Source organism: Perna viridis, chromosome 4 (genome assembly GCF_037379345.1).
Source record: "Perna viridis isolate PV_CMFRI_1.1 ecotype Kerala chromosome 4, ASM3737934v1, whole genome shotgun sequence".
In the NCBI taxonomy this organism is placed as follows: Eukaryota; Metazoa; Mollusca; class Bivalvia; order Mytilida; family Mytilidae; genus Perna; species Perna viridis.
The window spans coordinates 27,639,957-27,655,229 of NC_142448.1; the positions used below are offsets into that span (position 1 = coordinate 27,639,957).

The 15,273-nt window shown below is 30.8% G+C and overlaps 1 protein-coding gene across 1 annotated transcript; it reads right to left on the minus strand.

The window, feature by feature from the left end:
* Positions 1–4,750: 4,750 nt before the first annotated feature.
* LOC148619574 (uncharacterized) lies at positions 4,751–13,627 on the minus strand. Its single transcript, XM_088579639.1, has 7 exons — positions 13,290–13,627; positions 9,587–9,695; positions 8,541–8,776; positions 7,214–7,232; positions 6,327–6,357; positions 5,469–5,772; positions 4,751–4,970 (listed from the first exon to the last, which is right to left on the minus strand). The coding sequence occupies exons 1-7, from the start codon at positions 13,342–13,344 to the stop codon at positions 4,957–4,959; spliced, it is 768 nt and encodes a 255-aa protein (XP_088435765.1). The 5' UTR covers positions 13,345–13,627; the 3' UTR covers positions 4,751–4,956.
* Between the last annotated feature and the right edge of the window lie 1,646 nt (positions 13,628–15,273).

Below are 15,273 nucleotides of genomic sequence, written 5' to 3' on the forward strand. Positions count from 1 at the left end.
AATGAACACTGAAATATGCAGGCAGCAAAAACCTCACATTCTAATCCAATCAGGAAGGATTGAGCAAATTATGCATATTATCCAATACATTCTGCATTTTTTCATCAATGCTATTCTTCTTCAAATATGTTGAAATTCATATACCATTCTTTCTTTTCGCATAATAGTTAATTAAGAAATAACATATATGTCACAAAAAGATAGATAAAAGATATGTCCTTGATTTCCCTTCAGCAGGAAAAAAGTTTATTGTTTTCACATTAATTATATTTTTACAAGACATATATAAAATGTGCTAGTAGCTAAGTAAATGTGACCGAAAAGAAATAAAACTGATCTTAAGATATCAGTAACTGATTATATAACAACTTGTAAACCACTATGATAGCGGGCACAGCGGTGATATGCACGTGCAAGATAGCGGGTTGCAGAATGATCGGATCATCGTTCGGATGTTATATGTCACGAAGAGACCATACGTGTCCCCAAAATTCTTTAAAAAACTGAAACGATATCTTGAACATCTAAAAATCGAACATCAATAGCAAAAGAGGATTGAAAATACGTACCATGTTTACATCATGGTATTGTAATTTTTTTTTATTTCCACATATGATAAACTATGTTTTAATGATTATATTCACTTAATATGAAGTTGTTTTGGATGTGGACACCATTTCCTTGCTAAATTGATCAAAAAGTACAAAATTGACAGAATATCTGAATTTTGGTAATTCTTTTGTCCTTTAAATGCAAACCTAAAGTCTTTATGTTCACTTATTTGTTATGCAGTCAAGACTTCAAATTTACGAATAAGTATGTATACATTTTTTATTAGGTTTCAGTTATATATTAGGCCAATGAGAGTCTTTATTGCCCCTCCTCCTATATTAATTGCATAAACTAACCTAGAGAGTACATCCAAAACTTCACTAATCTAACACTTGATCTTCGATATGCATTATTGGTTAAGTATGGTTTCACATTTCTGCTACATATTAACCCTAATGTTTTATACAAAGTTAATATTTGGGTTACTGAAATGAAAATACAGGAGATTTGCTAAGATAAAAATGTACGTTATCCAAGAATAATTTGAATTCTTAAGCATTTTTTTCTTTGATTTGTGATATATTCCTGACGGCCTTTGTATTTCTCCATTGCCTTTACTGTTGATAATTCCTTTACTTCATTCGTATTTCCTATAACTAATTTTTTAACCTTTTGAAAAATGCCCCACTAAAAGTGTTGTCGATGCGTCTTACTATTACAATTTCTTTCCGAGACAAGGTGATCGAATATTATAAAACAATGTAGCAATAACTTAGAGAAGGTTTTAAAATCCCCCATTTCAAAGAACAAAAGTAATTATCTTGTTTTTTTATGAACTGTGCTACGTGCTGTATAACAAACTTAGTGTCGACAAAATACATCTCTCCAAAATATACATTTCCTCTTTCGTCTACGCTGGACTTGACTTTTTATGAGCAACTCGGCGGGTGTTTCTAGAAAAGGAAAGGACGTTTATCCTAGCAGGGCACCTACTGAGTCTGAGTTGCTCATTTACTTGTGCTACTTTGTATATATTATTGGCTATTTTATGTTCTTTGTTGTATGTGTCTGTTTTCCATGTCTGGTCTTTGTCCCTGGATTACATTCTTTTGATTTTCGCCAGAATCTTTGTTCCATTGATTACTCTTTACCTGTATTGTATTAATGTTGTAAAAAGGAAATAACAACGAAAAATATATAAAAAGGTACATAATCCCAATAGGAACTAAAGCACAGGTTAACAACTAACCGCTCTTAATAAAAAAATTGATACAGATTATTTTATATGCAAGTGTTCCAATTTTAACGGTCTATGTGATATCACACTTCCAAATTTCCGTGGAGAACTTTTTACATCTTCGGTTTTATTTCAAAGCATTAAACAATTAAAACAAAAGAAAATCCTTTGCAAGTAGAAAACTAATTTGGATATTGATGACTATAAATTTTGTGTGTAGTGATGTAAAAATGTAGTTTTTTGTTGCATCTTATTGTGTATTACCTCACTATCTCTGTTTATCAACTATTTCTCTGTACCTATGTATAATGTTGTTTTGGTGCTAGTGTTATGAGGGTTTCCTCGTGGTTCATTGAAGACCCATGGGTGGCCTTGAGCTGACATTTTTCATTTTGGTGTGGGTTGTTGTCTCTTTGGCATATTTATCATATCCATTTTCATTATATTACTTCGTACTAGACAACAAATCTATAAAGAAAGCCAATTTAAAAAAACGATAGTAATAAATATGTTCGTTAACAGTTTTGTCACCAATTTTTGATGAAGTATGTACGTTATTTACTACAATACTTAATTTGTTAATACTATTATTAAAACTCAAAATTAAAATCGTTATATGCACCTACCAGGCGTCGGTTTCACGAAAAGTCGTAAGTATGAAATTGATCGTAAATCATGACGTCACAATGATATTTTAGTTTATGACGTCATTACTTACGATCAACTTTACACTTACGACTGTTTGTGAAATCGAGACCAAACGGTTGACAAGCGTCTATAAAAATCGGAAGCCAATATAGTTTTTTTTAGTGTGGCGTTTTATCTTTATGATACGTTTTTCTTTAAATTTTTAAATAACTAAATATTTTTTCAAATAATTTGTTATACATAGATATCACATATACACATAGACACCATCATGAATTGGCTTGAAAAACAGAGTAGTCTTTCGAGGTAGATACACTTTGTTGTCATAGTATTTAAAGTGTTTGTATTCTGTATCAATCTAAAGAGTTACATTTGAATTCAGCAGATTTTTATATTTCGCTATATTGTTATTTTTTTCCACCACTGTCCCAGGTTAATTGAAGGGTTTAGGGCTCACGAAGCATATTTAACCCTGCTACATACTTTATGTGCTTGCCCAAAGCTAGGAACCTGTTGTCCAGTGGTTGTCATTTTTTACGTTTATTGTTATTCGTTTTAAGTTTTTTTTAAGATTTAGTCGATTTTCGTCCATTATAAATAGTTTCACTTCATATTTTTGGGGCGTTTAACAGCTTATTTTATAGAATGGGTCTTCACCATCATTGAAGTTCGTGACCTGTAGAAGTTTAATTTTTCGTTGTTTGGATTATGGTGGATGATTGTCTCATCGGGAATCATACCACAACTCCTAGTTTTGTATTGATCATAATGGGATTTTAAGTAACAAGAGAATGAAATGTTTTTTTTTTATTACCTGTAACGTAATTAATTTTGCCCTTATATTTGACAATTCCCGTCAGTACCAGCCTTAGAATTTCAACTTTTAGGCTGTTCATTTGACCTCTATACAGAAATGATTTTATATAGCTGTATCCCTACTATTATTTTGTTCAAAAGAATATGTTGTTTGAAGGAGTCTTTCTATTGTAATGACTTTTAAAATATATTTTTGTTTGTATACAATATTTCAGATTATGATAAATTACAGATAATAAATTCAAATCGAAGTTCCATGTTTATTTATTAGTGATTTTTTTTGTAAACTGTTACTGTGAAAATCAAAGGTGGGGGGAATGTCCATCAGATAATAACCACTGCAGAAAATTAAGAAATATGGTTTGCAGGGTCTAACCTGCAACACACAGTAGGCATCACATTAGAAGTCTTTTGATCATTTTGGTCCCTTGCTTTATCAAAATTGAACAAACAAACGTTTATAAGACAAACCTGTAATAACAACATAAACAAATGAACTCAAAGAAGACAACAACTGAACAAGTTCCACAATTTCCATTTCCGAAGACTACATGTATCTGGTTTTAATTTTTATTTTCTCTCAATCTTCCTTTGTTTTTTATTACACAGCCGGATCTTTTATATTATTTTGATTTTTGTATATTCTTTGTGGTTTTTTTCCTAGACTACATCTTTGCGGATGTTGAATGGCGAAACCTCAGCATTGGAATAAAGATATCTTCTATCATATCTATTACTACAAAAATGTTTAGGGGTGTTAAATGGGTGTATTTGTAAGTATCAGGCAAAATAGGAAAAATCAGAAATATGCATGTGATGCATGTCAAAAACCCATGATCACCAATTTGACAATGTAAAATCACTCAAGAATACTGCATCACTGGCTTTGCTCAGAAATTATTCAATAGAATTTTAGAAAAATGAGGTTTTTGACAGAGTATTCTGCCCTTGAAATGTTCATTACCAGTGCATTCCAATGAAATTGTAACTCAATAGTCAAGCATGATATGGAAAATCTTGTCTGTTTTCCTTGATTCTGATGGTGCTAATATCAAAGGTGGTTTTTTTCATACCATGTTTCACCTACTGCCTGATTCGTACAGGGACTGACACTTAAATTATTTGCAAGTACAAATCTTTTTAGGAGAGAGAGGTTCGGAGAGTGAAATGTTAAAAAAAGAACATTTTCCCCGACTTCAAAAGTACTTATCGATTCTTACCTCGTTGAAACAGCTTTAGATATTCAATACTTCCAATGAAGAGATCGTTGTAACACACAAAACCAAGTCAACGGGCCATCAATTTTACATTGAAGCTTCATATTTACCTAGTATCAATTTACTTGTGTATGCAAAAAGAGAAGGGAGATCAAGTAAAATACTTTAAAGGAGTATATAATTTTATTAAACATATATGTATTGTTCGTCCAAGAGTATATATAAAAGCTACGATAATTTATTTACATCTAGTTAGTTCAAAGAATTGAATGAAACAATATACTAAGTAATGTGGATTTATTTTGGGCTTTTAAAGCATACACTATATTCTACTTATTGTTTTATTTAAAATCACAAAACTTTATATTTTGATATCATGGTAATAAGCTCAGACTTGTTATGCGCAGAATGAATGTTTAAAGACAGTATCGTCAAATGATCATATGGTGAATGTCATCACTTAAATAGCTGGCGATTTAATTTCATTCAAAATGCTGTCACTGTAAAAAGAGAAAAAAAACAATGATAACAAATATTTGAAAATTGATTGTATCTTAAATTTCAAGAAACTTTAAAGCCTCCACAAATTTCAACAGGTTACTGATTAACCGTTTAGATTTGTATGCATAAAACGGTCAATACTAATTTCTGTAGATAAAACGATATACAAGAAGGAGAGTTAGTCCTGTGATTTTTATAAATAATTATACAAAATACTTTATAGAGCATTTAGGTTGTGTTAAACTTATTTACAAGAAAAAATACATTATAATAGTAGTTATCAATCTTTAAGATGCGTTTGCCGATCTACGAGTTTGCCGACCGATTAAAAAAAAATTCAATAGTATTTTTAATATAAATGGTATTTCAAAAGACTTCCCTTGACTTTTTGGTAGTCAATATATAGCTGAAAATTAGTCATAAGTTTTTTCTATTATTCAAGATTAATTTCTTTCGGAATATTATTACGATTTCGAGTATAAATTAGGAGTAAATACCATTTTCTTGAATCATATTCTCTTCGCCTAAAGCGCCATCATTAGTAAAATCAATGGTAGCCTCAATAATTTCGTCGTCTTGATTCGACCGTTTTAATAGTCTGTCACCAGCCATTGTTGTCGAGCCAGATGATTGGCTGGAACTATCGGCATCTGCACGGGCCGACTGAGGAATGACAATCGACGAATTTGATACTGCGTAAGGATTGGCAGATGAATAAGATGGTTGCCACACAGCCGGATTACCTTCTCTTACCTCAACACCCATTGGTTGAGCATATTGGTTTTCTGTTACTAGAACCCTCTGCAATAACATACACAAACTTATAATTATTTGCATTATTTGTGTCAGTTCTGATCAAAAGTAGTCAAAATTAAGCTGAGAACATGTACTTTAAAATCATATCTAATTTACTACAAAAGTGTATGAATATTGTTTACATATGTGAGTATGTGCTGTCAGCTGGTGACTTAATTGTTAATCAAGACTAATAATAAAAATTGTATCAAGATGTTTTTGTTATGTTTGTAAAATTCATTACCACAATACCAAGTTTAAATAAAAACGAAGCAGTTTTAGTCATAAACAAAAGTGTTTATATTCACTGTTGTCAAATCTGGAACATGTTTTGTATTTGTAATCTTCTTGATATGGATTAAAGCTGGTAGCTCACATCTCGATCATCCAAATCCCAACAATGTCATATATTAGTTATGTACTAGTAACATTTTACAGGTTTCCGTTGAGTGTGAAAATACACCTACCAAACCCAAAATTTACAACACACTAAAGAACAAAGTTATGTAGAATTGAATAACAACTGCATGCATCATAAAAAAACACTTCTTATTCATTACCTGTAATGTAGGGACTTCTTTTACAATGTACCTGAAATATCATAAAAGATATGCCTATTGTCAGCATATAAAGTGGTGTTCGAGTATAAAATGATTTTGAGTAATTTCGCCTATGTGTTTTTTTTTCTACCTTCATTTGAAATTCTTTATGAATAAATAAAAAGAAAGATCATTTTACATTATAATTGTTGTTCAGTATTTTTTTAAGGTATTATATATATATGACCATTTTGTTTCTTACGTGTGATATAGTCGATTTCATTGCAATACTGGGAATGATAAATTAATGTTGATTCTTTCAACAATATTTTGTAGTTTTTTTACTGTAAAATTTCAGTAAAATGAATTGTAAACAGCTGTTTCGGATCTCAACTTTTTTTAACAACTTTAATATTCAACATCAGCTAGGCTGTATCAGCGTCCACTTGTTCAATAACAGTCATGATTGACCTTCAAAATCGACTAGCTAGGCATTATATTACTAAAATTATGTTCTCTGTAGAATATTACTAATCGTTTTTGGTCCTTAAATTACGGGATCAAATCTGCAGCGTTTAAAGAAACCTTATATCGATTTCAAAATGACGTTGTTAGTTGAAATAAAAAAAATTGATCCTGTTAAAAAGCATAAGCCCTAGTTTTAACTCAGAACACTTTTTGAAGTTTCACACAGCAGAGAACACCAAATGTAATAGTCTATTATTGATTAACTAAATAGTCAAATGCAAAGCAATATTATATGATGGTAACAATGACATTAATCAAATGACAAATATAATAGCGATGATTCAAAACAGTTCAATTGTGTTCACTATATGTGATCTATTTTTTCCTGGATAGTTACTTAATAGCTATAATTAACTGTAGTTACATAATATACGCCTTACCCGTTAGGATGTCGGATTTCTGAAAAAAGATAAAAACCTCAAAATAGTTATTGCTTGCTATCAACATAATCAAGTCAATAAATCGTGTTTGAAGTTTTTTTTATTCGTTGAAGTGTGTACAAAATTGTCAGTTATACATGCACGAATTTTTATATGCATTTCCGTTTTAAATTAATCAGAATAATTATGCTTGCATCAGTTTGTTTGTGTTTTGTGATGGAGTCGTTTGTGTCATTAGCGTTACCGGTTTTTTTTCTTTTGTTGTTGATCTTGTTTTTACTTATTTTGGTTTATTTTGGGTTTTTTTTCTGTTATTGTTGTTGTTGTCATTTTTATTTGTAATGATCCCTGGCATGATTTTTAAAGTGGTATCATTTGGCATGTGTTTTGTAGCAGAGGCAATAAAATAACTTCCAGAGACGTTAATAGTCTTCCAACAATAAACATGTGTTTAAAATTGAGATAGTTTGGATTTCAAGTAATGAAAACTGACCTCGATTGTTGTGACATTTCAATTCAAACCTTTAAAAAAATATCTTTTGATAAAACGGAGAAGAAAATGTATTAAAACAAAAATACCAACCATATAAAAATAAATAAATTTCGGTATGTTGTACCCGTGTTTCAATGAGTAACCTCTAATCAGCCGTAAAAGAAGCAAATACTAAGGAATTTCAACATTCAAGCAAAATTATTTAAACGAAGACCTCAAAATCATATATATCGAAATAGGAAACCAAATCTATCACCGATGAGTTTTACCAAAGTATATGTAGGGTAATTAAAAAATTACCAAACTGATAGAATCTAGGCAGTAGTCAAAAGAAAAGTCCGTATAACGAATGGCAATATCGTGGTCAAAACCGGAAATTTGGAAACCACCACTATGGTCCTGACTTGGTACAGGTTTTTTCAAAATGAAAGGTGGGTTGTACCAGGTTTTATAGCGGGCTAAACCTCCCACTTCTATTACAGTTCGTTATTTTCATATATTTAATAAAAAATTAGCAGCATAAAACTGCAACCAGACAATACAGTACAGAAAATATAAACAATAAATAAGCCTTGAACTCTTTTGGGAAGGTGCGCCAAGTTCAAGATGAAATGATAATATATCAAAAAGGCTACAGCACTGAGATCTTAAAATGAGAGCTTATGTTTAAGAAGTAGCATTTAAATTACTGTAACACATTCTTGAAACTTATAACGGGATGATGACCAACCCTTGTAGCCGTTATATTTTTGACAGACAACAATTGTAACCACCTCCACGACATTAGACTAACAGACACCCCTTTTCATAAAAGCCATGATTTTTAATCCATACCTCTTCGCCACGACCCAGGAATCTGTGGTCTACTTCTGTGCATATTATTCATCTCTATTTCACGAGCACTGCCATTTGGTCTTCCTTTCATCAATTGCTTCTGCTTAATTTGATCTTTTAGTTGCTGTTTTACTATTTGTTTTCTTTGTTTTTTCGCCAATCTATCTTGATCCAGCCATAGTCGTGGAACTTTTATCTTTCCTTGTCGTAATTTTTGTCTTTTATATGCTTCTTTCCTTAAAGGATTAATAAGCTTTAAAAAAAGGTGTATTTGGAAGTTCTGGTTCACTTGTCTATCAAGAATTTGCTATTTTCTTGTGTATTAAGTAGCTGTCTTCGTAAGAATCATGCAAAATCTGGAAAATGTGATACACTCCAAAAAAGGCTACATATTTTTATTTTTGTTATTAAGTTGTTTTGTGATTCTATACTATGAAATGTGTAATTATTCATTCAAATCCGCCTGCTCTTAGGAGTTAATCAACATTGAAAATCCAATAGATTCCATTGTACTTGGGTGTCATTTACGGAGTTAATTCCCTTACTTTCGAATTCTACTGTGCATTCTATACAATTTTTATCTCCTATGTGCACGGGTTGTATGAAAAACCAAATGTTAATTTTTGTTCACTAAAGTACGAAAGCATTTTAAACAAAATATCAAAATTAAAAATATGTAAGCTTTTTACCCATGAATCACATTTTGCATGATTCTTAGCTGGAGTACTACTTAATAGCTAATATCATTATTAATGCACTGAGATATAAATTTATGCTGTCCTCTTTCCTTTATGCCATAGGAAACCATAGATTAACAAGCTTGAAATGCATTGACCATTTTTGCATACATTTTAGTATTTTCATCTATACCTATGTTTAGACTAATGGTGTATTCAGATAATCTTAGGGAGTAACCTATCATTTTAGATATATTGTATATTCGGTAAGACTTAGCCTTAATTAATTATTTTGGGGAATACATGTATCACCGGCAGAAATCGGCCAAACCATATTAAAAAATTACTCCACAGAACAATAGTACTTACCAGTATAAAAATATGACAGCAGCAATAACGACAACAAATAACAAAAAGCCAGCTACAGTAGATGAAACAATGATACCGGTCAATGATTCGTCATCGTCACATAATATTCCTTTAAAGAAGAGTATAGAGTCATATGAAAGTGGAAAACAGTGATGCATTTCAATGACATCCTTTTGATTTAAGAAAGAGATTAAACAGTACCCATGATAATATGGCGGGTTACAATTCTACTGTCTTTCCTAATGATTTAGTAAGAATCAATTTCAACATCTACCTATGTGTGCACATTATGTAGTTTGTTTTCTTTGTATATATTGTAAATTCAAATTGAACGCTCCTGATGTTTGAAGATTTCGGTGCTGTATAGAGTTGTTTTTTTCTTTTTAATTTTCCTTTCGGTTCTACCAGTTACAGGATGGCAAACTATTATTTGTGCATTATATAAAAAAAAAAAATTCTGGTGGTATTATGTTCTAAATAAATTTCAGAATTAAAGTCTCCAAGTCTGGGTTTCCTAAAAAATTAAAGTTGAGATATATTTCAAGTCTTGATGTTTTTCCCAAACCTTCAATTTCAATCGATCTGATTGGTCGAAATTTGACTTTAGGAAGACTTTGAGGAAAATCTTAATTTTATATATTTCTATTAAACCGGGCATAGATATAATTGAATTGGTGGACTAAAGACATCACATGCACCTTGTCCCTAGCAGCTTTGGTGACTATTGTTGTCAGCGGAATGTTAACTCATTCATCATTTTAATTGTTTATTGGAGAAAGTATTAAGGCCTTATATGAAATATGTCGTTATTATATCAGACAATCTGCCTAAGGGCATGTAGTTACATATACAGCAATACTTTGATGTTGTGTTTCACTGTGATGTGTATTGGAGACATAATAATATGTACCCTTATATGCAATGGAGTTTTTGTAAATTCAGATAATACAAGTAATGATACTCTACTTTCAGTTTACATTGACATGAATCTATTGACAATCAAGAATTTTGGAAATATAAACTGAATATAACATGCCAAAATCTGTATCATACGCTGTACCAAAAGGAGACCCCAATATCACCACAAGAGCCACCGCCCCGCGAGATGAAACTAGTTAAGGGTTGATATCGCATGTGATACAGATTTTTGACATGGCATGCTCATTGTATAATATATTTAAACTATACTTCAAAAGTGTTCTGATAAGTGGTCTGATAAGTGGTGCATGCAAGATACGTCTAGGGGTGTGATGAGAGTCAACAATATTGGGTTTTAACAATCATTTATAATGCATATACAGGAAACAGTATTTAATCTAAGTATTTGATATATTTATATAAATACTTGGGGACATATATTATATCAGATGTATACTAGAAATTATATATTAGCGTTTTCATATTGGACGTTCTGTCGGTACTTTGGACAATTAAAACAATTATTTTACTTGATATATTCTCATCACATCGGAATAAAAATGTTTTGTAGAAACTATCAAGTTATGAATACTTAAATTCATTCCTTAGTTGTTGTTGAAAACAACAGGTAGAAAATATGAAATAAATGACTTCAAGTCATTTAATACGTCAAAAGCAAATGATATCCTACATATTGGCAAGAGATTAACAAATATACTCAACAAGACAAGGTGAATAATTTCTTATGCATCATGAAATGAATATGCTTGCATTTTGTCCATTCATGCATAATTTGCATTTCTATTTATCTATTCCCGAAGCCGGCGAAACACGAAAGTTTTCAGATAGAAAATGTATTAAACTACTTCGTGATTTCGCGAGTTTATTAAAATTATGGAATCAACGAATGCCTATGGTCGTGTCTTAAAACAAATAACCTGAATCGTGTTGCACAGTAAATAACCAATGCGTGTATATATAGTGGTCTGTTTTCAATTGAGCAACACAGGTATGGTGGTTATTTCAATTTGTCAAAATAAACATGAAGTCATGATTCTTTATGGTTTCATTAAACCGTTGATTGTGTCACTGGGGTTCCCTTTGAGAACAGTTTGATGCATGATGTGTTTTATTTCCATTTTACTTATTTATTTATTTTGGTTTTTTTATTGTTTTGTTGTTGTTGTTGTTTTTTTTTTTGTTTTTTGTTGTTTTGTTTTGTTTGCTTTTGTGCTGAGCTGTACAATATATCCATTGTGTATTCCCATCATAAAATAAAACAGAATTCTGATTGTTTATTTCAACTTTCATCACTCCTCTTTAAAAGAGGCTTTTTAAATGTTGAATGGTATCTTCATTGTGCAAAATATGTTTTTGTTTACTTTTTACTGGTAATGTGTAAGATGGTATCTCAAGGTTGTGATAATATTCAAGGTAAGTTTCCGTGAAGGACTTTAAATTCATACATTTTTTTCAAATATGATGAATTTTGCAAATTCGAAATTAAACAGTCTTGATCGATTAATTTTAAATTTAAGTATTTATTTCAGATGTCAACCGTTTTTTTTTTTGTTTTTTTTTTTGTGTACACACAGTCTCTATAGAATTCAGGTATAAAACACGTTAGTAACTTTTTTTTTAATTCCATGGGTCCTACAAAAGTGGGTTTGTGTAAGGAATTAAAAAAGGTAAATTCGTGGATGTCAGTAGTTTTTTTCAACTACGATGGGTTACCAAGTGTTACATTGTTTTACTATTTTCCAAGCCCCTCTTGCAACATAGAAAACAACACTATTTTTGTTCATAACACAAAAACGACTTCAACAACATAAAGAATCAGGGCATGATTTCAAAAAAAGAAATCTCAAATTGAGATTTTCCTAAAATTCTCGAGTTTTTCTCAATTTCAAGCAATTTAAATAGTTGAAATTTTAGTTCTGGAAGGATTTGAGGAAAATATCAATTAGAGATGTTGTATGAAACCGGCCTCAGAATAGCTGACCAATGTTCTTAATCAGTGTGACTTAACCAATGCCTAATTGTCATTTGGTAATTCTTGTATTAAAGTGAAATTCAGGGCCAATACATTACATGCACTTAAAATTAAACTATGCGGAAGATTTTTTTTAAATAGGCAACATTGAACCTATAGATGAGGAGTTTCATTTCAACGCATAAACCAGTACTTTACAAAAAAAAATACATAAATGATCATAAATGGAATTTAAAAATATGATTATAAATAATAAGGAAGTCCTGTTTTTTTTTCTTCTCTGATTGGTAAGGGGAAAAGTTTTACCTGTAATAACGTGTATTTTCTGTAGTCAGTTACATACAGATAGTGCTTGAGATTCTTGATGTAAAAAGACAATCATAAAGACTTCACAATGACAGGTTGAAAACAGCACACTGACAGATTACATGTAATCAAATACAATGTCACCGTGGGTTATTAACTACATAAGAAGCGGGCAAAGTTTGTCTTCAAAGAGTTTCAAATGCTACACATTTCTTTCTGATGTACTCGTCATTCAATGTATAGGTAAGGACATCAATGGGTCAACAAAATTGACGTCCATATTATTGACCAAAATTTCATTGTCTACGATTAGGCATAATCTGTTATGGTTCCTTAAGGCTTTCAACTTTAAAGCTATAATTTCATAATTATGAAGGCGTGGCACACAAGGCTTCGGCTAACTTAAGATAGATTAAAAAAAAATCTATGATATATGTAAATTCGGAAATTCGTAGTTAACATAATAATCGTTAGTTAGAAACTTACCATCAATTAGATTTAAAATTAGTACGCTTAAATAAATCCTTTTTAAATGCTCCATTCTTTCACAACCACAACACTTCCTTGAGAAGCAAACTATTGAAAGATATTAAATTTCAGTTATATGGATCGCGTTCAAAAGATATAAAAGTTTAAGGTGCACAAATCCACACTGGATGAAATCAACATTATTGAACAATAGCACGTGGTCACAACTACCAAAAGAACATCGTAGTAATTTGACAGGTGTCAGCCATAGTCGGTCTTGCCGATTTCACAAAAGTATTGTTTGCTTAGTAATATTTACATCTAATTACATGAAAAGTCGTAAATGTACATTTATGTATGTTACGCTCGAGCGACCATAATTTTTACCTATGCAATTAATTGTAGGTGTTTATTGTTTATATGTTGATTTAAATACAAATCTCCATAAAAATCAGGCAACGTATTAGGACACAAAACTATGTATCTATTTTAGTTAGACCTGTTTAGAAAGTTATAATGATAAGGAAGTTCTAACCAAATACATGTATTAAATTTGAATGGAGATATATAGGTCGGAATAAAATACTGTTTCAAATTGATAAAAAAAAAAACAATATTGCAAATGTTGGAATATTGATATATATGTTTCAAGATGTTAGCAGCATTAGTACCAAATATGTAAGAAGTTCAAGAATTTAATGTAAATTGCATACAAGAAGCATTCAAGACAAAAGAAAATTATCGAAATAGGAAGCCAAATCCAGTCCTATGTTTAACGAACCCCCGGTGTGTCAGGGGTTCGAATTTTGAATCGTGGAAAATTTCGGTATATGATATATAGTTCGGAATCATGTCTAAATACTGAGTAGTAAGTACCCTTGATGACTTATGGCATAACAACAGTGGCATCGTCACAGTAATTTCTAAATTAAAATTTTGAAATAATAACCTTAACATATAAATTCTACAATTTTCGATATGCTAGGTCTCGGTGTTGTTATTATTTTTTTTAAATACTGAAACACATAATAATCGTACACAATTTTTCAGTTCAGGGTGTATTTATAATAAAAACAGTCTAATAATGAAACGTTATGATGGCTTTGTTGTCCTAGTCGTCAGCGATAGTTCAAAGAATTAAACCATACCAAATGTAAATATACACCCACTATACCATTCCTCATATTTTACCATAATTACAGTGATTTTTTTTAACTTTTGCATAATTCTTAATCAAAGTAGTACTTAGTTGTAGACAGTACATTGAATTATTTCGTAAAAATACAGACAAACGTAAAATTCGAGACACTGTCAGGGCTAAGATTGTTAATTTGATAGTCAAATAACGATTATTTATCACACGTCGCCAGATTTTAACAGGATTACAACGGAAAGCGGAGATCATTATTAAGACAAGTCATGTATCTTGCTTATTTTTCACCCATTTTTCTTAAAGCATAACATGTTTTCAAGTACCACTCTCGACAAATTTCATTAAAAAATTTAGATAATTATGATGCAACAATGTACTCAGAAGGTACAAATTAAACTGAACTGAAATAACAAAGAATCTGTTTTCGTGTATATAGTTCGGCCAGTTTTATCATTAAATAATATTGAATATTGTAGTCTTAATTGAAAGATAGAGAAGCAATGTTTGGGAGACTAATATACTGTGGAACATAAAAATAAAGTTATATAATCTATCACATGTATATGACTACTATTTACAATTTTACAGTATTGTTTAATTGTCAAGGGATTCTATAATAGTAATTAAGTACTTGTCTTTCTAAGAATCGGGCAAAAGATGTATTAGATGTGGCACATGAAGGGAAAATACGCCGAGATTTTATTGCATTAACCAAGTATTTAAACCTGATTACCTACAGAAATACCCATCAATGTGTTTATGAAATTTGCCTTTCTAAGATATTGATAGGTAAAATTTAGTTGAAATGGAAAAATGGCAGGAAAATTTTCGTTAATTTTCCGTTACTCA